Here is a 26,104-nt window from a genome sequence, read left to right on the forward strand (position 1 = left end):
GTGAGAAGTGGGTATCATTATCAATAAATTTTTTATATACTTTGTTACTATTATTTATTTTTTCATAAAGTGCAGCTAAGTTTCCATTCAGAGAAGTATATGGAAGGATTTTGTTATATACCCAGCTCAAAAGAGTACAGACACAGAAGGGCATTTTGAAGAACTACTGTCATATCTGTACATAATAGATGTAATATTCTTCAGTTAAATTTTCCAAGTCTTACTTGCTTTTTGTTTGTAAACAGGTCAATGGTTGGGCAAAGGAATAGATTCAACTTCTTCACCTAAATTTCTAAAGGCTCTGCCTGTTGATGCCTTTATCTCTAAACACTTCTTGAATGTCTCAGTTGTTTTCGTTAAAATTGTGAAACTGAAAGGAAAACAGGAGATAAAATAGTTTAAGGAGATCCATAAGAATGTAAACACTGTCAGAAGGAAGTTCTATCTAGCCTAGTTTCTTATCCTTTAAACTGGTCAGCTAAAAAGAAGGCATAAGATCGGGACAAGGGTAAAAATGATACTTCTTCATTTGCCTGTACCAGCAGTCAGTGATTTAGTGATTCAGTGATTCTGAATGGGAGATTGCATTCAGACAGTTGTTCTTAATAACCTCTCTGTATCTGTTTTCTGTGAATTTGCCTAGTACCTTTTTGTATACATTTATATTCTTGACATATAAAATGTTCCGTGGCAGTCACTTCTGCAATTTAATTATGCGTATTTGTTTGTTGGAGATGTTTCTAAAGCAGGTAGCTGATAATTTAATGGAGTGCCACTTCATTCTTGTGTTTGTAGTAATAGTGGATATATTCCTTTTCATCCTCTGTATGCCATTTATCACTTAGAGATCTCTGTCAAGTCCCATCATTTCTTCTAGGAGCTGAAGAATTGGCTAGTCAGTTTAATCTCCCCTTGTATATCAGTTGTTTGCTACCCCTGGCCATCCTCATCTGCTCCTCCATGATTTTGCTAGTCCATTGTATTAGTTTGGGGAGGAGACCAGACTGACATGCTGTTTTCATAGCACAGTGGATTTATGCAGTAGCTCTCAGATCTTCTCTACCCTTTGCTTTTGTTGACCATTGGTAAACACTGAGCAAGCATTTTCAAAAGACAGAAGCCCCCAAAACCTCTTTCAAGTTACACTTAGGTCTCTTTATTGGATGATGTTCATTTAGAGCCCTAGTTATTTTGTATGTATGGTGGAAGATGATCATGCTGTCTGCATGGATTGCACTTAGTGATTTTCACCTTCCATTCTGTCAGCCAGCCACACAATTTTGCAAGCTTTTTTCAGCAGTTTTTCGTAGACAGTTCTTGATTTCATCATCTGTAGTCATCAGAAAGCTCTGTCACTTCCATTGGTCTGATTTTTTTTCAGATGATGTATGAGTACGGTTTTCAGCCCACGCCCTAGAGCAGAGCTCCGCAAGACTTCCCTGGTAACCTCCATTACTTGAGAGATGCCCATTTATTATTACCCTCAGTCTCCTATTTTTACTCTGCTGATAATCCTTGAAGAGCCCTCCTCCTTATCCCTAAGCTCTCTTTAAGAGCTTTCAGGAGATCTTTTTAATAGCTTTAACATCCAACTTTGCCGTCATTGCATCCCTGCCTACCTCCTGATGCAAAGTGCAGTGTGCAGGAGGTCCTAGACCGGTAATTACGTGTGCTGGCATGCCGACAGATGGGATTAGAGCCTATACCCAAGCTTCATGCCCCAGTTTCCTTTGTGTGGAAACCAGGGCAGAGGAGAGGAGGGGGAGAGGGTTGGTGGTTGCTTAGGTCTCACCCCATATGGCCGTGGGATGCAGCTAGACCTGGCATGTAAAAAGCATTTCCGTCATGCAGATGTTGCCTCTATCAACCAGAGCTCTTGTGCTATTGTCAGAGTACTTTTACAGATTCATGAGACATAAAATCATAGAATGGTTTGGGTTGGAAGTGGCCTTAAAGATCATCTAGTTTCAACTCCCACATGACCTCTCTTAGCCAAAGATGCGCTGACTTTCTTTCCTTAACAGCATATTTATTTATCTATTAATGCTCCTCTTTCAATTGTTTTGCTAGATGTGGGAGGGAGACTTACTAGACTCTGGTCCCTTGAGTGCTCCCTCCTCACTGCCAGACCCATTTTAAGAAATCAGTCACGTTTGTCACCTTCCACTCCTTTTATAAGGGCAATTTAAGCAATAAGCTGCACAGCACAGTTAGTAGTTCCACAATTCCATGTTTAAGTTACTTTATAGCTCATGGATGGATGCCATCTGGTCATAGTGATTTATTACTATTCATTTTACTGGGTTTTGGGGTTTTTTTTCTTTCTTTCTAAAGCCTCTTCTACTCAGACTCTCATCTGAAACTAGTTCTTACACTCACTTATTGAAAATGGTGCAGAGCCTTCCTGGACTCCTTTGCAGAGAACAATGATGCAGGGATTTAATTTAACTTTTCTTCTATGGCCTGATCTTTCTCAAACACTTCTTTTCATCCAGATCATCTGTTGGCCCAGTGGATGTTCTGGCAGGTTTCCAGCTTGTGATGCGTTTGACTTAGTTTTTATGATGTTAGCATGAAGACTTGCCCAGTGGTTTTTACATTGAACTTGACATAATTATGCTCTGTTAGTATTGTCTCAGCAGGACTTTGGGACATCCACAAGCCTTTTGGGAGGGTGTCTTTTCACTTCTCTCGAGGTCTTTGGCAGGAAGGGCTAGGTTAGAGAAAAGGTTTGTTCCTCTCAAGTCTCTGTCCCAATAGTGGTGCTGCTTTAATCTTTCTGCACATCAATAAGCTGTTTGGTGGCATCTCCAAATGCCTTAGTGCTGCTTCCCCTATAAAGTTAAATATGAATAAAAGGAAAATTAGGGTAGTTTCTCTGAAGTGATATGAGAGGAAGGCATGCCTCGGCTGACTTCTAGAAAATGCCAGGCTTTGCATGACAGCATGAGCAAAGTCTTGATTTCTGAGGCATCATTGGCACAAGAGGAGAATTGCTGCCGCATGTAGAATATAGCAGCAATTTTCCTGATGAACCACTGCAAGTGACAATGAGCCCTGGCATAATGGATGTACAAAACGATACCTAATGGGCATCTTTTCTGGCTGGTGATACCTTTCTCTGATGAACTTTAAAAGAGTAGTTATTGTCATGTGTACGTTATCATCAGTTATTATTGAATATGGTGTTGAAAAAGCATTCTGGTAAAGGCGTAATTATGTATTTTCTCATTTAAACTGTGATTTGTCTCTTTTGAAATGCAAATGCAAACCAAAAGAGAGTATTTGGTATCAGCGCTCTGCTAACTGCATAATTAACTGTTAATTCCAGCAGATACTTGGGATTTTTTGCTATCAATGTGCATGGGATTTTAGGGTTACATAACTGGTTGATTATTAAGTTGGATTTTAGCACAAGTTCTCTGTTACTGATTGGGAGCTGAAACTCTCCTTTGGCAATCATTATCCACAAGCTGTTGCCAGTTCCTTTGTTGATAGGCGTGTAACTGGAGGACACTTAGCTGAAACTTTAAAGTAGCTCTGAATTTCTTAGTGCCAGTTACCTAGGATTAAATTCTCTACAATCACCAGGCTTTCTTGTGAGAAAACTGGTTTTGAGATTTGATTCCTCTAAGTTCAGTGTAGCTATTGCCAAGTTTGTATGCCCGGGTGGCTAAAAACCCACAGAATACCAGCTATGTCTTTGGATCATCATTTGGATCAAAATGACCTTCCTTTTCTGATTATCAGTAACCAGCACTGGTGGTCCTCTGTCTAATCCCTAGTTTGTCTTGGGTTTGGCACCTTCTTCTGCTAATGCCATAGCTGTAGTGCCAGTGCTCCCAGCTGCGCACCATCTGCAGCATCCCAGTCACCTGGAGGCAAACTTGTGGGGTTAAATATTTTACTCTGGTAACGGTGGGTTTACCCCGTCTTCTGGCAGGGCTGATGGGGGGAGATCATTACTGAAGTACTTCTCCTTCAGCAACTTCTAGAGCAGGAAATCCTTTGCATACTGCACTTCCTTGCAGGGAGCAGCTTTCTCCTGTTGCATGTCAGATTCCTGCAGAACAGCACCAGGGTGCATCTCCAGGACCCTTGAGCCAATTTTGCTGATGCAGGAGGATCTCACCGTAAAACCTCCTTATTTTCAAAGTAGGAAGCAGTACCAAGGCCTTGCTGCTGTGTCAGATTAAGAGGGCACATGGGGTTTTTATTCTTCCCAGCTTCTAGGTAGAGAGAAGAAATGCTGACTGTCAGTAGTGGCTCAAGTCAGGTAGGACAGGGCAGAGGGGTTTGGGGGCAGCAGGAGCAGCTGAGGTGACCTTTGGTGGCAGGTCTTGCAGCTCTGTTTTAAGACGTGACTGCTGCCACCTGCTTGTCTCTGTATGAAGGAGTACGTATGTGGGCAATAGCTGCATCAGGCAGTTCTGTAGTGTCAGCCAAAATGGCCTGGGAACGTAGGAGTATGCTGAAAACCCAGACTGCCACTGGGGGCTGAGGCAACAGCGCTTTGGGTTTGGTTTGGGTTTTTTCCTCTGGGCCTGATACAGGGACAGTGTTTTCCAGCAGCACGATGGAGCAGGCAGCTGGGGGCTGTGATGTTGTAACCTGGCTGAGGTCCCCCATAGCTTGTATAGGGAGCAGGGTGGTCATCTGAGGCAGCGCTTACCTCTAGGCTAACAGTTTCCTGGATAAACCACCTAATTCCCAGCCTGTGTTTGCCCACGGCAGTTTAACTAACTGCAGGGCAACAGTTGCACTCCCTAAGCAGTAAGGGATAGAGGATTCATGTGTTGCCTTACCAGTAGGAGGAGGTTGTTGTTGGTACTGAAGATGGGGTATTTATTTCTGCTGGCCTACTGACAACTTAAAGGAAAAATGGGCGTGACCCAAATTTCTCTCAGTAGAAACTGATGACAAAAGTACCATTAATTTCAACAAGATTGGCTGCCCATATTTGCCATTGATGCAAGGTAACAGGTATTTTTTTCCTTCCTGGAAGGAGGTGGCTCTAAAGCCGTAATAGTTGAAGGGAGTATGTTTGTGTCTCTTTCTGCTGTGTCTTGCAGAGTAAGCAGAGATTAGAAAATGCTGAATAAGAAGTAAGTGCTGAATGAAAGGTCATAATTGAATTTTTCCTGAATTCTGCATGTATTTTGGCTTGGATTTTGATCAGTGCAATAACTTAATGATGCTGCTCCAGTACTGCTGACTTGGGTTGAGTTTATAATGACTGCAAGATGGGAAACAGGTGTCTGGGTACAGTCCATTGAGCAGAGTGATGCACAGTGTTTCCCAGTGCCACCACACACACAAAGCAGCGCAGTGATTGCCCCTTATGCATGGAAGAATAGGTTCAGTTTTGTACTAGGCGGTGGTGTTCTGTTCCCACCATTCTTCGTGGTGGAGCTGTTGAAGTAGAATGCTCCCTCCAGAAAGAGTAAATTGTTGTTACAAGAATATGTTTGCTTTTTTTCTTTCGCCAAGAACATCAAAACATTTTCCAGACAAGCAAACCCCTCTTAGGCGGGTAACGTAATTCAGGTCAAGGGCTTTTCTGATGAGATGGTTTGAGCAGCTGAACAAGGGACCCTGTGATTCCATGTCTTTCCCCTCCTCTTCATCCACAGCTTGCCTGCCTTGCCCTGTAAGTGGCTGGTGATTTTTCAGTCTTCTCTCTGCCAAGTTCACACTGATCCTTTCTGGCATTGTGGAAAGCATACCTTGCTATTTGAGGCTTCCAAACAGGTTTTGACCTTCAGGCCTTTGGCCGCTTTTCTTGTTGGTTTGTTTTGGGTTTGTTACAGTGTAATGTGCTTTCTGAATTTCCCTGAAATCATGTTAAATGATGGGCAGGCTTCAAATGGGTGTGGGTTTTAGTCTAGCAAAGGGAAAGGCTCTTGATTATAAAATTGGAAGCAGTTCTTATGAGGAGAAAAATGTAAAATGAGGAAACACAGAACATCTTTGACAGCAGACTTTTGCTGTAGTTGTTGCTTGAGGAGAGAGGAGACTTTTCCGAAGTCTCCTCTGACCTGCAGAGGCCAAGGCACTACGTCAGCTGCCCATTTGTTCCTCTGAGGTGCTGTGAAAGGGGATGCCTTTGCTCAGTTTATCTTGGGATTAGCAAGCCACTTGTACTGATGAAACTTCAAAACACCCTCCACAGCCTTCCCTTTATTCACTTCCCTGTCTAATTTAGGAAGAAGCCTTGTGCTGTGTCTTTGAATAGCATCCATGAGAAAATAAATAAAACATGGTATCAGGTTTGGTTTGGGGCTGAGTTTCGCCTGGAGTGAATATTTCTTCATTCATGGGTTCCTTGTTTTGGTTGCGGTCAGTTGAGTTGCAGTTTCCATTCTCAGTAAGATTTGCGATACTAGACTTTATGATGACTTCATAAATTATAAGTTACTTATTCATAACAAATTGTTTCTGTGCAGCGTGCCTGTAGTTTCACAATTTCAGATGTGGCTGTTTGGTTTCTGCGGAAGTGACATAAGGGTGTTAATGAGATATATGACTGGTTTGGTATTTAGGATGCCTTGTCTTAAACAGCTTCTTTAAACCAATCCAGTGTGACTACTCAAGTCCTACATCTGTTGTAGTTGGGTGGCTTATCCCTTGGCGATTTGGGGCATCAAACCTGTTTCAGCCGGGTGCTCATGCCATTTGTCTTGTTGCTTGCCCCTATGTAAAAGGATGGCTACTGCCATGGAGCTGGGGAAGTGGAGGAGCCGGGTTGGTTTGCCACTTTCTCATCCACATATTCAGCTCTCCGTGGGTAGCTTTTGAGGATGAAACAGGGCTAAGGTGTTGGGCTCATACCACAGAGCTGGTCCATGGAAGGAAGATAGGCGATCTGGAGTTGGTTTGGGAATAAGGGTAGCAGAGATGAGAAAGGAGAGGACAGAGATTGCAGGAAGTTAGGGGGAGATCCCAGATCAAGTGGAAAGCAAGAAAAACTCAGAAAGTACCAGGGAGTCTCTTAACTAGGAACATGTTTGCTATGGTTCACTGAGAGAAAACCCAACAGCAGGAAAAAACCCTCTTCCCATCAAGGCAGTTGAGGTGGCTTGGAGGGCTTTGCCAGTGGAGGTACCCACCATGCCTTCCTCCGAGGGGGAAGGAGGAAGAAGCAGTGGCTGTTCAGTTCCAGTGAGGAAGTGGTGAGCAACTCGGTGACCAGTTAACACAAGGTACCCATGGCCCAAAAGGCTGTGTAGGAGCACATGGAAATTGGGCAGAGCAGAAGCTGAGGGGAACGGGCTGGTTGTGGCTGCTCTGCCTGTCCACAGGGCTGCGGGAAAAGGTCAGGCAGAATGTGAGCCAGGCATTAAATTAAGCCTGTAAGGAGACACTTGGGGAACTTAAGATGGATTAACTTAAGGTGTAAAGTTTAAAGCGTATTATTGTGAAGGAGGATTAAGCTAAACTGAGCTAATGACACCACTTTTGAATGTGTATCTGCACAGTGGATTCAGAGCTTTGGCTCCATGCCTTTTATTGCCCAAATGTACTTACCTTCTTAAATGTCCCCATAAAGATACAGGCCTTTATATTCCAGATCTTCACTTTTTCCATTTTCCATGTTGAGAAGTTTATATGCGGTGTCAAGAACTGGTTTGGGTTGGTTGGGTTTTGCCTTTTTCTTTTTTTTTTTCCCTCCACTCTTTTAACATGCTCACACACACACACACACAGGGCAGGGATGAAGGCAACATAGAAGTTTGTTCTCATTTTTCCCCATGGCTGTAAAGGTATTTGTAATGGCTTAATAGTATTTATTCTTAGATGAGGCACTTGGTAAGAAAGAAATAACTTTGTTCATGTCATGTTGACATGCCCTAACTTCTATGTGCCCCATGTCTTCTAATATGTGAGCTTTTATTTTGTTGTTACTGTCATGGTATTGGGATATCTGCAGTATCGGCATCTGAATTTTCCAAAAGCTCTATACCCTCTTAACTTTATACCGTTAGTCAAAAATCAAATGCAAAGTTGAATACTGTAAACTCCCACAAAATACTCCTTTTATATTAAGCAGAGTCATGAATTAACTAACATAGTAATACCTTACAAATAAGTAATAAATCAACTGAATTGATTTTTCAGGAGGGAAACAGGTTTGAAATTACAGGTTTGCTGTATGTTAACTAAACTACTTAGTAACTAGTTCTGTGTATGATTTTATGTCACTACAGACAATGCCATCAGGTTTTCCTTGAGGATAGACTAAAGATCAATATTTGTAAGTAGATTAAAGACTAAATGTTTAAGGCAGACAAAAAAAAACCCAAACCCTAATATTCTTCTATTTGGATAATCGTACAAAAGCAAAACAAATAAAAGAACCTGTAAAAGAGAAACAGTAAAATGTCACAAAAAGTGCAATGCAATATTAAAGGTTTTGAATTGGGATACTTTTAGGTTCACTCTTGCACAGGGTGTTTTGCCACACTGTTTAGTGAAAACGTAGGAAACCTGAGACAAAACCTCAAAATGTCTCATTTGTTTGCTCTGTGGCCTGTGGTATCGCATGAAAGGTCTGACGCTTCTCACGTCTGTGGTGGTCAAACACAGGCAGGGATGGTGGCAACTGCTTATGTTCTGAGGTTGAAGAAACTAAGCTTGATGTCCTGCAAAAGTAATAATGGATATAATAGACTGTTCTTGGTTTGAATCCTGCCAGTATTTAGAAGTCTGAGATACACCCTAAAATGCATTTGCATTTAAAATACAAATGTCTCTTACTAATCATTTGTCTTTCAACTTCAGTACGATCCCTCTGAGCCTCCTGGGAGGGGCCAGTTAGGAGCCACTATTATCAGTATCCCAGACCTGATTTTGGTACTTTTGGGAAGAGTGCGGGGAGCAGGAGCTGTGGGAAGGTCACTTCTGGGGTCTTTCGGAGTCTTTTTCCTCAGCTATCTCTGGGTCAGCTCAGAGGTGCCTGTAGCTGTTTTGTGTCTGGGCAGTAACAACCCATCAGGCAGGAGGACTGCAGGCTGGTTTAGGCTGATGTCCCCAAGGGCAGGTAGGCAGAGTCATGCAGTGGCCAAATGTGAAGGGGTCCTCACCCCTGGCACACTCAATTGGTTGTGCTAAGGGCACCCCCAAACACCAGCAGACATCCAGGTGCTGCTGTGCTGAGTTGGCTGCAAGCCTTGGATGGTGGGACCCTGGGCACAGCAGCTTCAAAGCATCCTCAGTGTCCAAGGCCAGGTTGGACGGGGCTTTGAGCAATCTGGTCTAGTGGAAGGTGTCCCTCCCTATGGCAGTGGGGTTGGAACTAGGTGGTCTTTAAGATCTCTTCCAACCCAAACCATTCTATGGTTCTGTGATTTCTGTGAAATGCCTGTTTGTGTGCATCTGACGTCTTTTAATTCTGCAAATCCTTTTGTCTCACCCAGTCCCAGTTCCTCAGGTTCGGTCTTTCATAGCAACCAGCATTGAGTGTGCAAGTGACATCTGTAAGTCCTCTGCAGAGCATGACTGGACTTGTATGTTCGTGCCTGGGTGCCTCCAGCAGCAGAGGCTGCTTTTTGCAAACAGAGGGCCAACTGGTATTTCAGTCACCATCCAAAGCATTCAAAGACTATTTTCTCCTACTCATTTTCTTCCCTGCAGTCCATGGTGCATAATAAAAATAAATACACATCACATGGCATTACTACTACTATTAAATTAAAAAAAAAAAGAAGCTGAAAGTTCTTAGTCTCAAGAAGAGGGTGGAGCGGGGAAAAGTGCAGAGCCATATAACAATGGGGAGTCTGCTTTATTAGTATTAAGGAGGGAAATAAAATCTGCTCTGGCAGTAGTGAAATAAAACACCAGGAAGATTATGTCAGTCTTTGTTTGCACACAGTATGATTCTTCTCTTTCACCAGCCAATTTGTATATTTGAAAAGGCAGTTGCTTCGTTAAAATAATTAGGTGAACTTCATCCAGTTCCCCAATTACGTGAAAAAATGTTTGAAGAAATATGGACAATTGTTGTTGAGCAATTATAATGAAAAAAAGAAGTAGTGGTCACTGAACAATTACAGCACCATGTCTAAATACCCACATATATATTGCAGTTTCAGAATGAGATGGGCAGTTCGCAGTGACTCTTTGGTGTAGCTGCTCTGGTTTGGGATAGTGGCTTTAGAAGTACAGCAAAATCCTAACCAATTCTGCCTGAAATTTGTGCAGGGTGGGTTAGCCTCGAGTTGCTGCAGAAAAGAGAAAGAAGGTCTGAAGCTGACTGTATCAAACTATATAGAGAAAAAGAAAGAGTAAACTGAATACAAGTCATGTATCCTCATTATTTTATGCTTTAAAAGTCAAAAATATGTATTAATAAATGAGATTGTCATCTTGTATACTCCTTTATATATTCCAGATTATTTTAGATTTTTTTTTTTTTGGGGGGGGGGAACCTACAGAATTTTTGAATATTTCAGGTTTTGAATAAGAGACCATTGCAACAATTTAACGAGGAATTCCCCATAGGAGGTCCGGTGTAGTATGTTAACATGAACTTCAGTGACAGGGAAATAATTTCTCCTTGTTGTTCCTACACCTTTATCCTTGGAGCTAGACCTGCTACTTTTTCAGGAAAAATAGTAATCAGAGATTTTGAAATGGAAGTTACTTGGGAAAGATGCGCAAGTGCTGGTTGAGGCAGTGGTCGTCCCAGTTGTTTCTTAGCTTCAGACTCCTTGGTAGACATAAAGGCAGTAACACAAAGTCATGCATTCTATTTTACGTTTCTTAAACCATTTCCTCATTTTCTAGACCTACCAGCCGTATTTCTGTGTTATTCAGGATGAGTCAAGATGTCTGCTGGCACGGTGGAACTGTCTGATCCCAGAGCCCTGCTGGCTTGTGGACCCAACCATGCGTGGTGGCAGTGGAGCTCTTTGCCATGGGTTTTCCTGTTGGCCCGTGGCTGCAGGCAGCCTTGGGGGCTGCTGGGCTGGGGCCAGGGCTGGCCACCCTGAGTGGTGAGGGCTGCAGGTGTGAGGCTGTCAGTTCTCCTTGGCCATCCTTTCCCCCAGCCCATCTCTGCACCAGGCACTTCTGAAGGCCATTTCTACCTGTACGTCAGCTGATGGGGGATATATATCATTTAAAACATGCATGCAGTGGAGGTAGATTCCACTAGTGCACCAGTTCTGACCCTTTCAGCAGGCTCATTTCCATCAGCCAGGGCAGAGCTCAACGCTGACAATTCAAACACTTTTTAAAACATTTTTGCCAGTTCATTAACATTATCAGTGGATAAAACTCAAATTACTTTTGTTTCAGGACCTTGTAGGAGGGTGGATGTTAATGCTGCCTGCGGGCTGTCAGGTGGCAAAGTGAACACAGCCATCCATTGCGGATGGTGTAGGAACAGAGCAAGGCAATGCCCAGGTACCCCAAAGCTCACAGGCAGTGGGTTTTTCTGCCAGGCTGGGAACACAGGGACCAGGCAGCCCTCCGGGTCTGGCAGAGCTCCAGCTTCATGTCCATCCCCAGCTCCCTTACTGAACCTGAACTTTGCAGCCGTGGTGTGTCTTACTGACCTCTGCTCAATCAGTGCTTGGATTCCAGGTCGCGTCGTTCCTTATGTGTGGGCCACCCCGTGCACGTTGCGCTTTCCTGTATTTATCCTCTGCATTTTGCTTCTTTTCTCTTCGCAGGGAACGGATGCGCCAGTCTGCAATGTTTGAGCTGTGCCAGGGGATGCACCAGATCAGTCTGCAGTTTGTTCGCTTGCAGCTTAGCTTTGAGGAGTACACTATAATGAAAGTTTTGCTGCTGTTGAGCACAGGTAAGTTAGATTCATGGTTACGTGGGAATACTTGAAAATACTCCAATTCACAAAGCGGTGCAGTGATTTTTAACTAATGTGGCAAAAGAGCCAAACTGTTTCCAGCAGGGTCACAGGAATAAGCCTGGTTTTGCGTCTTGGGGTTTATCTGCAGATCTCACTCTCCATTAGCACGGGAAGTGTCTTTCCAGTTTGAATGCGTTGTGCATTGGAAGGACAGGAGTGGCCAGGCAAGAGGCTTTGTCCGCCCTTCTCTGTACAACAACTGCTTGAGTCAGCCAGGCGTTCTAAGAAAGTGTAATAGATATAGGAATTGGGGAAGAAGCACCATTCAACACTCAAAGCCACTGGTTTGGGTGACTTAGTGTCACCTCCAAGATCAAAGGACGTACATTGCCTGTACTGTAGAATGGGTAATTTTCCAATGCCAAGTGAATGGTAAGCCCTGTTACAGGGCTCTGGAAGTTTAACGGATACCAGTGCATGCTTTATGTTTCTCTCGAGTATCATCCTTTGAGTTTTAAGATGCCAAATTACATCTTGGTGTTTGTTTCAGCACTGTGTAGTAATTAGCAGATCTCTTGATCTCAGTGAAAATATTGAAAAGCTTCCATCCCAGTACAGCCATATAAATACACAGGCAGTTTTCTACATTACTTTTCCATCAGTCTTAATGAAAAATCGAGTTACCTGTAATCAAACTTGCTTCTGTATAATCATGCTGCTGTTTGTGGCATCCACTCAGTGACATCATGATGAGATAACACATCAGCTCCATTGGCGGGTGTCCACGATGTCACTGCAGTGAACTCACCAGGCAAGAATTCCCCCGGCAGAAGGAGGCTGGCACAGGGAGAGGAGGAAGGGAAGATCAAAGGGACTCCTCTGCTTATTCCAGCTTTCACTTGCAAGCTGCCGGCAGCGAGACGCTTGCCCAAGGCTGCCGGGGCCGGGGGCTGCCCAGGCTCGTGCTGCACAGAGCGTCTCCCCATTTGATGATGAGCGGAGCCCTGTGCACCCTTTGAGATCTCGCTGTCCTTGCCTATCGTGCCATCTCCTGCCTCAGCAAACCGGGGGAAGGAAGTAACGAATGGCAGGTGATAGGCGTTAGTTGTGCAGCATGGGAAGGCGCTTACTGCTGAAACTGCTAAAAGACACCAGAGTGGGCTGATGCAGCAGCAGATTTAGACACCCAGGAGCCTCCTGAGGTCCCAGCTGTGGTGTGGGCACGTTTGCTGCAGGCAAAGTTAGGTGCCTACGAAGGGATTTGCAGCATCCAGCAAAGCCAAGTGGCAGCCCTTTCAGGCAAGGCAGTGGGACGGGTACTTTTTCCCTCTCTGTGGTGCCTTTCATTCAGACGTCACCCATCCCACCCAGCCGGTAGCTCTGTGGTTAAAGAACTTGCCTTTGAAGGAGGACGTGAAGCTGCCATTCCCATCCAGCTGGAGGGGATTTGGATCCGCTCACAGAAACCTCCTGGGGCTGCACGTTTCTTGGGCTCGGCTGTCTCCTCTCCCTCCTTCCCACTGAAGCTGTTCCAGCTCCCTGGGATGGGGAGAGACGCCATCCATTGGGGAGCACTTAGTGTCCAGGCTTGTGGGGTCTGACCCTCAAGTCCCACTCCATCGAGGGCTTGAGGAGATGGTCTGTCGGTGAAACTGGGACTGTGGGGAGTTGATATGCTCCAGGGTAGCCTTTGGGGTAAACAGGCTTTTGGAAGGTTGTCAGTTGAGGCCTTTCCAGAAGGAACTAGCAGTGCTAAATGTGGATGTGCTTGGGAAAGGTCTGGCTCCCAAAATGTTGTTGAGAGAGTGTCTGGATTGGAGATCTGGCTCTGCTACTTTTTAATCAGCCCTAAAGGAGGAGAATCTTTAGAAAAAGAGCCTAAAGGCATTCTAAAAACACAGCAAAATTTCCTTGAGCAAGGTATTTAGTATTCGACGCTCTTTGAGAGTGTTGACTAATGACTTGGGTTATTGCGAGAACCTGTTAGATGAGATCAGCCTGGCCAGTTAACTTCAGCTAGCTGGGTCCCTTTGAAACACACACCGTAGTCACTAGAAAACCTACTAAAAATAGTTTGTTTTGGGAGAACCAGGGTATTTTTGTTAAGAGAGAGAGAGAGGAGCGGGAAATGGAGATGAAGACAGCGATAAATCCCAGACAGCATCATGTGAAGGGCAGCAAACATGGTTCCGAATGATCACACCTTGATACAACCTTGTGACAGAAAACACGAGGTTTGTTTTCATTTAAATTTTTTTTATTGAATCGTGTGATTAGCAGAGTACAAGTTATTCTGAAACTTTCATGATGACCACATCAAGGAAGTTTCACTCCATTTACATGTGGAAGAAACCACACATTACAACTCAATTGTTTTCTTGCTTTCCACAGACCATAGATTTTGGGAGCTTGCCAAAAGCATTGCTGCATTTAATAAGTAAAATCAGAAACACTGGGCAAACCTCCAGAATTTCATGTTTTGCTTGAGTTCTTTTCATTTGTGGTCTTTCTTAATAATCTGGACGGGGTGATGGCATAATAATTTTCAGACAGAGCAGTAACATACATAGTAGTAGACAAAGAAAGAGTGGCTCTAACATTCTTAAAGCAATATGTAGGAATACAGGCCTGTGAATATTAAAGGTACTGTAAAGCCCATGCATTTTGTGTGAGGGCCCCAGTAGGCTCTGATGGCTTTACTCATCTCGATTGGTGTCTCTGTATTTATACAGCTTAAACTGAATTCGTACATCTTGTTTCAGTTTCTCCTGTCAGCTGACTGACTGAGAGATTTGGCATCTAGAATTTAAAAGTTAAATATTACATGTATATAATACAAGATACTTACATTATAGGCAGGTTGGTGCATTACCCCCTAGGCTTTTTCTAAAGATTCCTCCTTGTGCCCCCTTCCAGCACTGATGATCACAAGACCTGGCTGCTCCTGCGGTGGTAGAGCTCCTCCTTGTTTTCCATTGCTAAACTGCTCTGGTAGATACTGGTGACGGAAGATACTACTGGTGTTTTTTCTTGAAGCTGCTTCTCTGCAGCCATTTGGGCGGTTGTTACATGCTTATGATGTGATTGCAGTGCGATAGAAGGCAGTTCACAGGATTTTAAAGAGAAGGGAATGGATGAACAAGACAATTTCTGTCAAGATGTTAAGTCAGGGTAAGCTAAATTGGAAGATCACCTTTTTTTTTTCCCTTTCCTTTTTTAGTAAGTAACTTCCCATTTAGCTTACTCTGACACAGCTTTCTGGCTTGCTTAGAAAATAAGCTCCTCCTGTACAGTGTAGCATTTTATTTTCCTTCTGTAGGCTAGCATTAAGAGAAGCAGAATAGAAAAACATTTGATAGTTGAGCAGTATTAGAACACCAGAACACTTTGTTTAATGTTATTAATAACCTCTTTGGGGTTTTCCTAGAGATCTGATCCTATAAGCCATTCCTGCTTGGGACAGAACCTGCAGTCTGTAAATAAGGAGTGTATTTGCTTTAGTAATTAGCCTTGCTGATATCAGTCACAGTAAAAAGTATCAGAAGACTACTTTTAGCCCATTCGTGAAATGATCCCTCTGGCAGATGAGGACTTTAATAGGACACTAGAAATGCTTGCAACTCTGTGGTGTGGTCAAACGCTGGCTGGGGATGCCTGTTTGGAAAATAGCCTTCTGTTTGATGTAGAATAATGGCTCTGTCTGTTCTAGGTGTTATGCAGATGCTTACTAACATTCAAAGAAATTTTACTTGACAGCATAAAAACGTGTCACTTGGTCCAGCATTTCTGCACATAACAGCTGTAAATCTGTACCTTTCTGTCCTCTGCCAAGTGTGGGGAATCATTCAAGAATGTTAAATCACGTCTTCAACTTCTAAGAAAATATCCTTGATCCATCTGGTTTCTGTTTTCTGGGTTTGGGTTGGTTTTTTTTTTGTGGTTGGGTTGTATTAAAAACAGTTTCAGCATGAGCTTAGCATGTGTCCAAGATGCTGTCTTGTCCTCTGCCACAGCTTCTGCAATCACAGATCTGGAGAGGATGCTTGAATTGCTTGAAAATCTGTATGATGTTGTTGATTCCTAACCAATGTCTGTAAAATTACGGACTTTGCTTACGGGTTTAATTCTTTCATCCATTAACTAGTGTAATTTTTTAAATATGCACATCAAAAGAATAAGCAATACAGTTCATATTAATATAAGACTGTCTTTTCAATGACAGTTCCCAAGGATGGTCTCAAAAGCCAAGCTGCATTTGAAGAAATGAGGGCAAATTACATTAAAGAACTAAAGAAGATGGTAACTAAATGTCCAAGTAACTCTGGGCAAAGCTGGCAGAGATTCTACCAACTGACTAAACTTCTTGACTCCATGCATGATGTAAGTATAACTCCTCAGGGAGTGCAGAAAAGTTAAGCAAAAATCTCTCCATTAAGGTATACCAGTAGTCTTTAATTGTGTTAACAGGGAGAAAAAAAACCAACCCATTTAAATTCTTTTTAAAGGAACATCTGAGAGCAGTTGTTAGATGAATTTAAGGACAACTGCCAAGTAAAATAAGAAAATAAATATCATTTAGGGCTGGGTCCTGCTACTTCTCCTATGTTAAATGGTAGCGTGTTCCTCCAGTGATTCACTTGAGGTCAGTAGAGCTATTAGTGGGGTCAGAGGCTCTTCAGTGGGAGAAGGGATGTTGGCTGTGGTTCGAAGTTAGACACGGCACAAGTGCACCACGCAGAGTACCCCTCAAGTTGCTCCTCGATGGAAGGTGCCACTTAGTGTCGTGTATCTAACATGCCTGATGTGCTGATAAATGCTGAGTTAATTCGGTGATCTTTTACAGCTGGGGTTGTAATAATGATGACTTTGAAGATGTGTTAAGACTTTGGAGCCATCTTGGGTATTTGAAGCTTTATTTGAGCTTTTCAAGCATATGAGTCATGGTGTTGTTAGGTTACTTATACCACCCTGTCTCATTCCAGCATGAGGGGTTCGTTTTACGTGTGTCAGGTGTGAGATGTGATGAATGACATGTGAAACTGAAAGTTTAGTCCCAGAACACCCAGTCTGTTGGTGCCTCAGCCCAGGGTCACTCTGAAGGGTTGTGGTAGGTGTGTACTGCACGGGACCAGCTCGCGGCTTCAGAAGGTGTATCTGTAATGTTGAGCTGTGGGCAACCCAGTTCTAGCCAGTGAAGTGGTAAGTGCAGAGATTTATCTCTGAGTATTTTGAGCAGCAGTGGGGGTATATCTCCATGTTCTCCATAATGGATTCTGGAGCCCCCATAGGGGAAGCCAGTGACCCAGAAGTGGTCTCCTCACTGCTTGGACCAGTAGCGGGGCTGGTGCCCATCCTTCTCTGAAGCTGCACCGCAGTGCAGCAAGTGATGGGGACTCATGGGGCAAGTGACCTTCAGTCGTGTTGAGGTGCAAGAGAGGAGGGTCCCATGAGCAGAGGATCATCACCTCCCTGGTAAAGTACAGTGAAGGAGAGAAGTGTCCTACTCCACCCTGGGCGGGCAGGAGAGTAACTTTGCTGCATGGAGAACCTACAGCACTTGCTTTCAGAGCCTGCATATGAATGTACTTCTTTGTACTCAAATTTCATTTGTGTGGAGACAGTACAGTACAGTACAGTGCACTTCAGGTCAAATCTGTGTAAGAGCCTGAGGTCTGTTTACAGAATGTACATATGGAATTATTTTTCAAATATTGTTCTGTTGTTCATTAAAACACTGCAAATCTTAGTGGGAGGCAGGGAGAGTATTATTAGTACTGCAGTAATAGCTCATTCTTCAGAGCTCGGGTTTCACTTGTTCCGTGCCAGCAAAGGAAGTTGTAGTGTTTTAGTGGAAAGAAAGGGGATGGGTGATAAAATCATTTGCAAGATATTCACATCTGAACCCCAGGGCAGCGTAACAAACCCCTGCATTTCTGGAGTTGTCTAATCCTCTTCAGAATAGGCAGTGCCTATGGTTTATTATTTAAATGGGTGTGTATGTGTGGTTAAGGTGACTGGATGACAGGCTCACGCTTACTGAGAATGCTACCGTGTCCTGCAGGTATTTTCCAAAGCACAGCATTTACCATTGGGAGCTGGGCTGACTGGAGGAAGCAGACTGCTCTGGTGTTTCATTTAATTTTTAATTAAGCTATTTTTGTGTTTTATTTTAAGAGAGCGTTTTCTTACAAAGGACTTTTTAAAGAAAGTCCCATTGTCAGCATTTTCTGTTGAAAAGGCCAGTTGTCTGACAACAGTGCTTCCTTTCAGGGATGATGTTGGAGACTTGCTCAACAAAGGCACTTGTTTATTTTTCCTCTTTACAACTGATTTTTTTTTTTTTTTCTGCTTTTCGTTGGTTTTTTTCAATCCATCAGAATAAATTGAGAGTGGTGATGATATTAATGAGGAGCGAGAATTCCTCTTCTCCCTCCACTGCCTGTTAGCACAGAATTTCTGTGCTTGATCAATGTAAATGCAAATGTTCTGCTCGGTTTCTTAGTTTAGGAGGAGCACTTTTTCAGCTGCCACCTATGCATTTTTAACTTACTCTGTTATAATTTTAGAAGATCAGAATATAGTTGGTGCTGAGAGGTCTAACTGGAGCTGAGGCCCCGTGTTTCAATGCCACAGCGCTGGCATTTGCAGTGCAAGCCCAAAGGGACTGGTGAAGAATTCATGCTTATTAAGCTCTCCTCCTGCCTCCAGCTTTTCCATCAGGGCAAAGCAGTATCCTGTCATTCATGGAGTTTGCTTTACCTGAGTGTAGCAAGAAACGGTAAAAACAACACTGCTCCTTTGCACCTTCACACTTGCTGTCATCAGCCTCATTTTTAAGTAGTCTTTCTGAGGACTGCGTGAAATAAAGTGCATGGGAATATCAAATTACAGTATTTGATACAGTACCAAATCACTTGGCTGATATGAGGAAGAGGACCCCAAATACAATGGTTTTATGCTGCTCAGTGTACTAAATCATTCATCCACGCAGTGAACATATGCGCAGGTACAAAAGTGCCGAGGTGAGGAAAACAGATTTTCAAGAAGGCCAGGTAGGCACTTCAGTATTTGAAAAAATCAGCAACTTTAATGATCCATAAAGCCCCAAAGTAGCAAAGGCACAACTGAAAAGTATGAGATGGAAACCTGTCCTGAGCAGAGAAGATAACCACGGTTTCCTTGGCTGGAGGAGCATGCCTGCAGGCTGACGGGTAGTTTGCGTCACTGCTGCCATGCACCAAAATGCTCTTTATTTGCATGATGCTGCGTGGAAGCTGTTGTTGCTGATACAGCAGGCGCTGGCAGTCAGTCTGGTTACACAGTGCGCCCTTCCTCTCCTGCGGCAGCAGACAAGAGGAGGAAAGGGTTGTTGCCATTTACTTGCTGTTGTGCCTTGCTTCTGTGGATGGACCCCAGTGTGGGTAGTGCTGACGGTAGCAACATAATCAACATATTTAGATTAGATAAAGGAAAAAAAATTCTTCCCTGTGAGGGTGCTGAGGCGCTGGCACAGGGTGCCCAGAGAAGCTGTGGCTGCCCCATCCCTGGCAGTGTTCAAGGCCAGGTTGGACACAGGGGCTTGGAGCAACCTGCTCTAGTGGAAGGTGTCCCTGCCCGTGGCAGGGGGTTGGAACTAGATAAGCTTTAAGGTCCCTTCCAACCCAAAACATTCTGTGGTTCTGTTTCCTTCTTGCAGGGATTGTACTTCTACCATTGTGGTTGGGGGGTTTGTTACGTGTTGAGAACCATAGCACAGCAAGGACAACTGGCCTCTCTACCTGGGACATAAAGGTTTCAGGCCTTGTGCCCACAAATGGCCATGGACATTTCAGGGAGAGATGCATATGCAGCACTTGGATGTAGGTGAACTGTGTTATGTGAGCAGACAAACGGCATGCAGGAACATTAGAAACAGATGTACTACACATGGTATCAAAAACTTCATTTGGATCCTCCTCAACATCTCCTGTTGGCTTTGGCAGGAAGGGTTGTATCTTGCATGGCAAGCCTTGTTTCATACACTACAGAGAGCGTAGTGTATGGCTAGGCGGTTTGCAGAACAAAAGCTAAGTTTGGTTTCAATCTGGCTGATACTAAACAGACTTCGAGTGAAGAGGGCTTTTGTTTCGATGCCATGACATTAAACCCTAATGTGAACCTTCCCCTTGTCTTGGCAAGGCAGAGCACTGCACTGTCGTTTGCTTGTTGATATTTTCTGCCAAACAAAAATAAATTCTGTAAGGCTCATGCTGCTGAATAATTAATTTTTTATGGTTCCTGCAGGGAATACTTTATAGCTGAGGTGGATCTTTCCATAGGCTGAGAGCGCCAGGATTATACTCACTGAAAAAGCTGACAGTGGGAAGCAGGGCACAGATCCTCGAGGGGCAGGTTTGCAGGGCATGCTGTGGTGGACGCAAATGTGCCTCTGCAGGTGCTTCATCCCACAAATACGAAGCTGCAGATGAGCCCCTCAGCTGTTGCCAACACCTTTGGGTGCACTTACTCCTGCTACTGATCTGCCAAAGCTGTGTCCCACGGCTGATGAGCTGTTTGGAGCCTTGTTTAGTGACTGAATTCTCAGAATAGGCTTTTTCCCTGTATACTCAGAGGCTAGATCCAGTCCCTGCTTCTGGTACGGCCCCCACAAAAGTAGCAGCAATGTGTGTGCATGGGTGTGTGTTGCAGCAGCTAATACACGTCTGTCAAGTGAGAAATTGATTCCCAGCTCCCTAATGTAGACAGGGGCTTCTCTGAGGGTTGTCTTTGCTCAGTTTGTGATGGTTGGGTCTCTTCTCCTTTACGTTAATAGTTGTTTGCTGAAGCAGGGCAGAACCCCCTGCTACTGATGACAGAAAAGCAAGGGAGACTTGGTCCAAAGTTTACCCTGGCCAAGGGCTGAGGATGCTCTGTGGTGTGTGATACCGTGGGTTTGCATGCATCCTCCAAGCATACAAAATGAGATCACCTCAGGTTCCTCCATGTCATGCTGGGTGTCAGGTGCTGTGGTTTCAGCGTGCACGTGTTGACGAAGAGAAATGAGTGCAGTTCCTAAATCAGTAAATGCACCTGTCCAGGCAGAACTAGGTTCCACATTTGCTCTGGTCAGATACTGTTAGTGCCTAATTCAAATGCATTTATCCACTTTCTACTCCTTGCTAGCAATAGGTAAATGCAATGCATAGGTATAACCACAGGCTTCATCCCTTGCTCTTACTTTGTTTTTCCTGGGTTTGTGGGAGGTTTTTCTATTTGGATTAGAGTTCAAGATTTCATAAGCAGCTAGGAATTAGCCACTGTGGCACCAGAGGACATCTGTACCTCTGACAATCAGCCTGTGAGCCATCCCAGGGGAGGATAATTTACTTCCTGAGCTCTGAGAGAAATTAATTTACATCATGGGATTTTCATAGTACTGGGAGCAAAAGGGAATATAATGGTAATGGACTAATCAAGACCTGGCTGGCAGTCGTTTTCCTTAGCCTTACCAGTTGTGATGCAGGAGCTTTGTACCCACTGTGTGAATGGGGAAAAGCAGGAGGTTGCAGTAGCCCCGCACTCACCCGAGGGCTCTTTTCTGCCCAGGGGAAAGGAGGTTGGCCGGCCCTGGTTGCTGCTCCTTACCTTAGCAGGGCAGCAGGCTGACTCCTGTGCAGTTTGAAACAGGCAAGTTTTGAAAGCAGGAGTCAAAATACTGAGACCCATTCCTGAAAGGGACAGAGAAAGTTTCCAGAGTGTCATTTTTATATGAGAACACAAGAGGTTTCTGACAGTAATAGTTGTAGCTAATAATAGGAAGAAATTACTCAGCACTGTGTTGTTACCCTACTCTTGTCTCCATTGCTGTATCAGTAGGCTTAATCACAAAGATACTCCTGATAGAGAAGTGGCTGTGGGCTTTCGTACCACACTCAGAGACTGAGAGAGTCTCAAGTCAGAAAACTAGCTGAGCACAGAACTGTGCACCCCTGCAGATCAGACAGTTCTTACTGGAAATGCAAGGGCACGGTGAGATTGCCAAACTCCAAAGACATTATTTTTGCTGTAAAAATTCTGCAAGTGCTTGAAGGTCACTGTAACTGCATTAACTTCAGGGACTTCATTAAAGGATACATTTTTTTAATTATGGAGAACTGTATGGGTGAAAAAGTCTATTTTATGGAAACCCAATCCTAATAACAGAAAATGATGTTTGATTAATGCTCCTATTTCTCAGAGGTGCTTAATACAGCATACAAATGCAAAGATTGATTAAGTAAAAATCTCAGAATTACTAAGCCTGCTGTAGCCTTGGAAGTGTTTAAATGCAGCACTCTGTAGGGTAGTTGTGAGAGAAAGCTTCATAATTAATGGCTGAAGTGGTGAAGGGTTATAGCTAACAGCTGATCCACTTGCCAGCAGAAGAGCTGTCATGTCTTACAGCAGTCTGGGTAACATGGACCTGATAATTCTGACCTGTGCGTCTGCATCCCCACAACCCAGCGCGTAGTAACTTCTGTAGTGGTATGTGCCCACCTGGAGAGGCTGCGGTCTCCATTCGGGAGACTCCAACTCCATTCCAGGACCCATCTTGGCAAAGCCCTGGTGGTACAGAGCTCCTGTCCCATGACGCTGGCCTGGTTGTCCTGCATGCAGAGGGAGGCTTGCAATGCTGTCAGAGGTACCGAGCCATGGTTTATTGCCAGCTCCAAAGAGAATTGAACAACTACCTACTAAAGCGGTAAGAATGATGTCCTGGTTGCATCCCGAGGAAATAGGAATTATTTTAGTTGTGGCCTTAACTGCACTGTCTGCACTCTGCCAAGCTGTAGCTCTTCAGAAGAGTGCTTCAGCAGCTGAAATAATTGGAGATTGTAAAAGTAAATACGTTTCTAGTCACCGTTGCACTGCTTGTGAAAACAGTGGTGCTCTCCTTCATGCTGCCCAATTAGAGCTGCCTCTCACACTGCCATACTGGAGGAGCAGTTCCAATATGAGCTACCAGAAGCAGAGGGTAAAAGCAGTCAGGCAGACTGTAGTCAGGAGTGGTACCTTTCAAAATGCATGAGGACACGCTCGCAGAGGAGAGCACTGCTCGTGGCTCAGTTCACAGTTGTGTAGCCTTCTCTAGCTGACCTTATCATGTTGTTTACATTTTAGTACCTCTGAGTTGGTCTTTGATTCGTCTTTGGTTTCAATTAGTGCTAGAAGTGCTTCCCCAACCCCAAAAGGCACACAGCTTTTAAGGTTGCAGTTAAAAAAATCCCAACTGCAGTCCCTTATCCGTGTGACACAGGTGGTGTGCTTCTTGATAATCCTTTTTTCTTGATGTGGTTGATTATTGCCAAATATGTTAAAGTAAGTTGATAACTTTGCTTGAGGAAGAGAACAACAAAAGTTTTAGCAGACTAAATAGATAGAGAATGTGTATTATCCTTAACACTCTAAACCCAAGTATTACATGATGGGGGGTTCTTGGTATTTTCTTTTAAATGGTTGTGTAAACTTAACCTTTCTCCTCTGGGGTGAGACTCATAACATGCTATGTTATGATAGTATCTGTGACCACATCCTGCATTTTCCCCACTGGACTGCTAACTCCTTTATTGTATAGAGTAGATTATGCTCCCTTCGTCAGTGTTGGTATTTTTCATTTCCCCTTTTGTCCACATACTCACCAGGCACGCATATGCACTTGATGCTACTACAAGCTTGCTAAGGTGGCAGAGTGAATAGTTTCCACTTAGGCTTTTCTGTGATGCCTATCATGCAGCATTTGGTGGCTTCCACACGAGTGTGACGAGGCAGGAATGAGCTTGACTTTAAGAGAAGGTGAGCCAGGAGCACAGCGAGGCTGGTTGGTGGGGTGACAGAGGTGAGCCCAAGTCCCTCACTCACATTCAGTGATGTGAAATGACTCGTGTTCAAGTTCAGGAAAAGTAGTACATTCACCAGGTCGCTGTCAAGGCTGTATTGGGGAGTGAGGCTTGGTTTGCTTAGGTGCTGGTATTTGATGACACAAGCAGAGAGGAGGTTAGTGGTGATTTTACCAAGAGACAGTTTCCTTCTCTTTGGCTGGTTTTGTGTTATGTTTGGAATATTTTTGGCACACAGTAGATGCAGAAACAACTTCCTCCTAATGGGTAAAGTGAACCTTTGAACATCAGCATTTTTTCCCCCCTTGCAAACCAAATTATGTCTATGCTAGTTGTTTAGTATGCATCTGTTCACTTAGTATTGCTCCATGACATGCCAGATCGTGAATGAACTAAGCAACAGCAAACAGGCTCATGTAGTGCTCAATAGCAGAGTCTCGTGTGTGAGTGATCTTAGCGCTTCTCTGTCTTGTTCATAAATTGCTTGCATGTTTGGAAGAACAGCTGTGAAAGTCCTGAAACTAAGTAATAAGATAGGGTGCTACAAGGTGGTAGTCTGTTGCTGCCTGTATCTTTTTATTTCCTTTTCTGCCTTCTAGATGTCCACTTTTTCTTTAACTGCTTTACTTCAGAGTGCAACTCTACACACTAAGAACTGAAACAACAACCTTGTGTTTGATAAACTACACAAGCAGAAGTGGTTTAAGTCCCTTGCAAGGGCATAAGGCACCAAATGTTTGAATGTTTAAATAGCACAGGCTCTAGTTTTAGTTCAGTTGTACACACGGTAATTTAGTGAACTGCAATGGAAAGTCAGATGCTAACGGAAACCCAGACGCACTTCATTCAAGAGTGCCTCAGACGCTGTCTTGTCTCTGCCTCTTGACTGACTTGTGTCTCTCTTAAAGATTGCAAAGGGTACAGCATACTGTAAGGCTTTAGGACATTTATTTAGATCACAGCAACAAAAACACCTATTATTTTTTAAATAACATTCTTTTGCTACTAAAGGTCATGGAACAGGTATTCCTCGATTATATCAAGGTACTGTATGTAAAACTAACCCAGCAAAAGCCTGCATGCATGGAGGTTGAGCCATGAGCTTCCTTTGCCATGTTTTTACAGAATCACAGAATGATTTGGGTTGGAAGGGATGTTAAAGATCATTTAGTTCCTATCCCCTGCCATGGGCAGAGATACTTTCCACTAGACCAGGTTGCTCAAAGCCCGTCCAGGGATGGGGCATCTGTTTATCATAATCCATTTATTACCCCCAAGCAGTGATGCTGGAAGAGGTCACCTTATCTTCACAGTTCTCTCACTCTAAGAGCATGTTGTTCTATAGCAAAGATAAGCTGCAGTTTGCTATTTTGCGTGGAGAAAATACCACAAGAGACAAAACCAAATTAAAATGCTCAAAAGCAAAAATTAATGTCCATTCTTGTGGTGTGATTAAGTTTCCCATAACATGTAGACCACAGTGAAATTCTGTAACTGACAAATGAGACCACCACAACTTGAGACAAGGTAGAACAAGTCAGGCTAAATTTATTGGTGCTTAGAAGACACACGGTATTTTTTCCCCACATAGCAAAAAGCTCTTGGTACCCGTATGCCATTTTGTCCTTCAGCTTGCATCCCTGTTACAGCTGGAGACCACCTCTATTAGGGTAACAAAATGGCTGTCAGCTGCCATTTGGGAGAACTGAGATATGATTTCATCCATGACCACCTTTTTGCCAGCCAGAGGAAGCCAAAGGAGGGCCATGGTGCAGTAGACAGTGCTTGTGGTGTTGCAGAACAAAGCTTCCTACTTGGTCATTGAGAAGCTAAATAGAAATTTTTGTCTTTAAAATTCTCAGGATCATGCTTAGTCCACTGAGAGAAAGCAAAACTGCTGTTAGGTGCCACTGTGGAAATGGAGAATTTAGGGTTTAGGGTTTTTTTCCAAAAGAGATACTTCCTTTAACTACTGTCTCTATATTTTAATGATTATTAAGCAGAAAAAAGCTGGGGGGGGTGGGGGGGGGTGTATTAAAAAAATGCCTTTATAAATAGAAATGCCTTACCAGATCAACAGTTTCATAAGGCCTGTGATGCTATAAAACCTGAAATACTGCAGTGTGACACAGAAGCCTGTTGTTGAGCTAAAACCATCAGCTGCTCTGGCAGTTGTAGGTTGCAACCCCCGGAGAGTGCACTGAAGTTAACCAAATAATCTGATTTAATGATGAACGGTGTGTATCCAGCTGAGAATTAGAGATACAATAGTTCATGGCTGATCTTTTCCCTCTGGGCAGAAGACTTCATTTTCATAGACACTGAGTACCCGTAGTCTTCATGGCGGCCAGTTGCCTGTTAGTGAAATAAGAAGTGCAGTTACGCTGAAAAATGAAATCTGTGGTATCTTGGGTTTTCCTAGTTAGTTGATTTTTAA

General features: G+C 43.7%; 2 protein-coding genes across 10 annotated transcripts in view; one reads left to right on the plus strand and one right to left on the minus strand.

Moving 5' to 3' along the window:
* Positions 1–26,104, plus strand: part of NR3C2 (nuclear receptor subfamily 3 group C member 2) — a 218,034-nt gene that overhangs the window by 188,043 nt on the left and 3,887 nt on the right. For all 6 annotated transcript variants that reach the window (XR_003992170.1, XM_030491507.1, XM_030491510.1 and 3 more), the window contains 2 exons: positions 11,676–11,806; positions 16,035–16,192. Coding sequence is in view for 5 of the 6 variants with exons in the window: in XM_030491507.1 (XP_030347367.1) it covers positions 11,676–11,806; positions 16,035–16,192 (289 nt within the window). In the remaining variant the exon portion in view is untranslated. The remainder of the gene's footprint in view (positions 1–11,675; positions 11,807–16,034; positions 16,193–26,104) is intronic.
* Positions 25,191–26,104, minus strand: part of ARHGAP10 (Rho GTPase activating protein 10) — a 158,800-nt gene continuing 157,886 nt past the window's right edge. For all 4 annotated transcript variants that reach the window (XM_030491513.2, XM_030491512.2, XM_030491511.2 and 1 more), the window contains one exon: positions 25,191–26,022. The gene's annotated coding sequence lies outside the window, so the exon portion shown is untranslated. The remainder of the gene's footprint in view (positions 26,023–26,104) is intronic.

The sequence above is a fragment of the Strigops habroptila genome, chromosome 7, assembly GCF_004027225.2.
Source record: "Strigops habroptila isolate Jane chromosome 7, bStrHab1.2.pri, whole genome shotgun sequence".
Taxonomy (NCBI): domain Eukaryota; kingdom Metazoa; phylum Chordata; class Aves; order Psittaciformes; family Psittacidae; genus Strigops; species Strigops habroptila.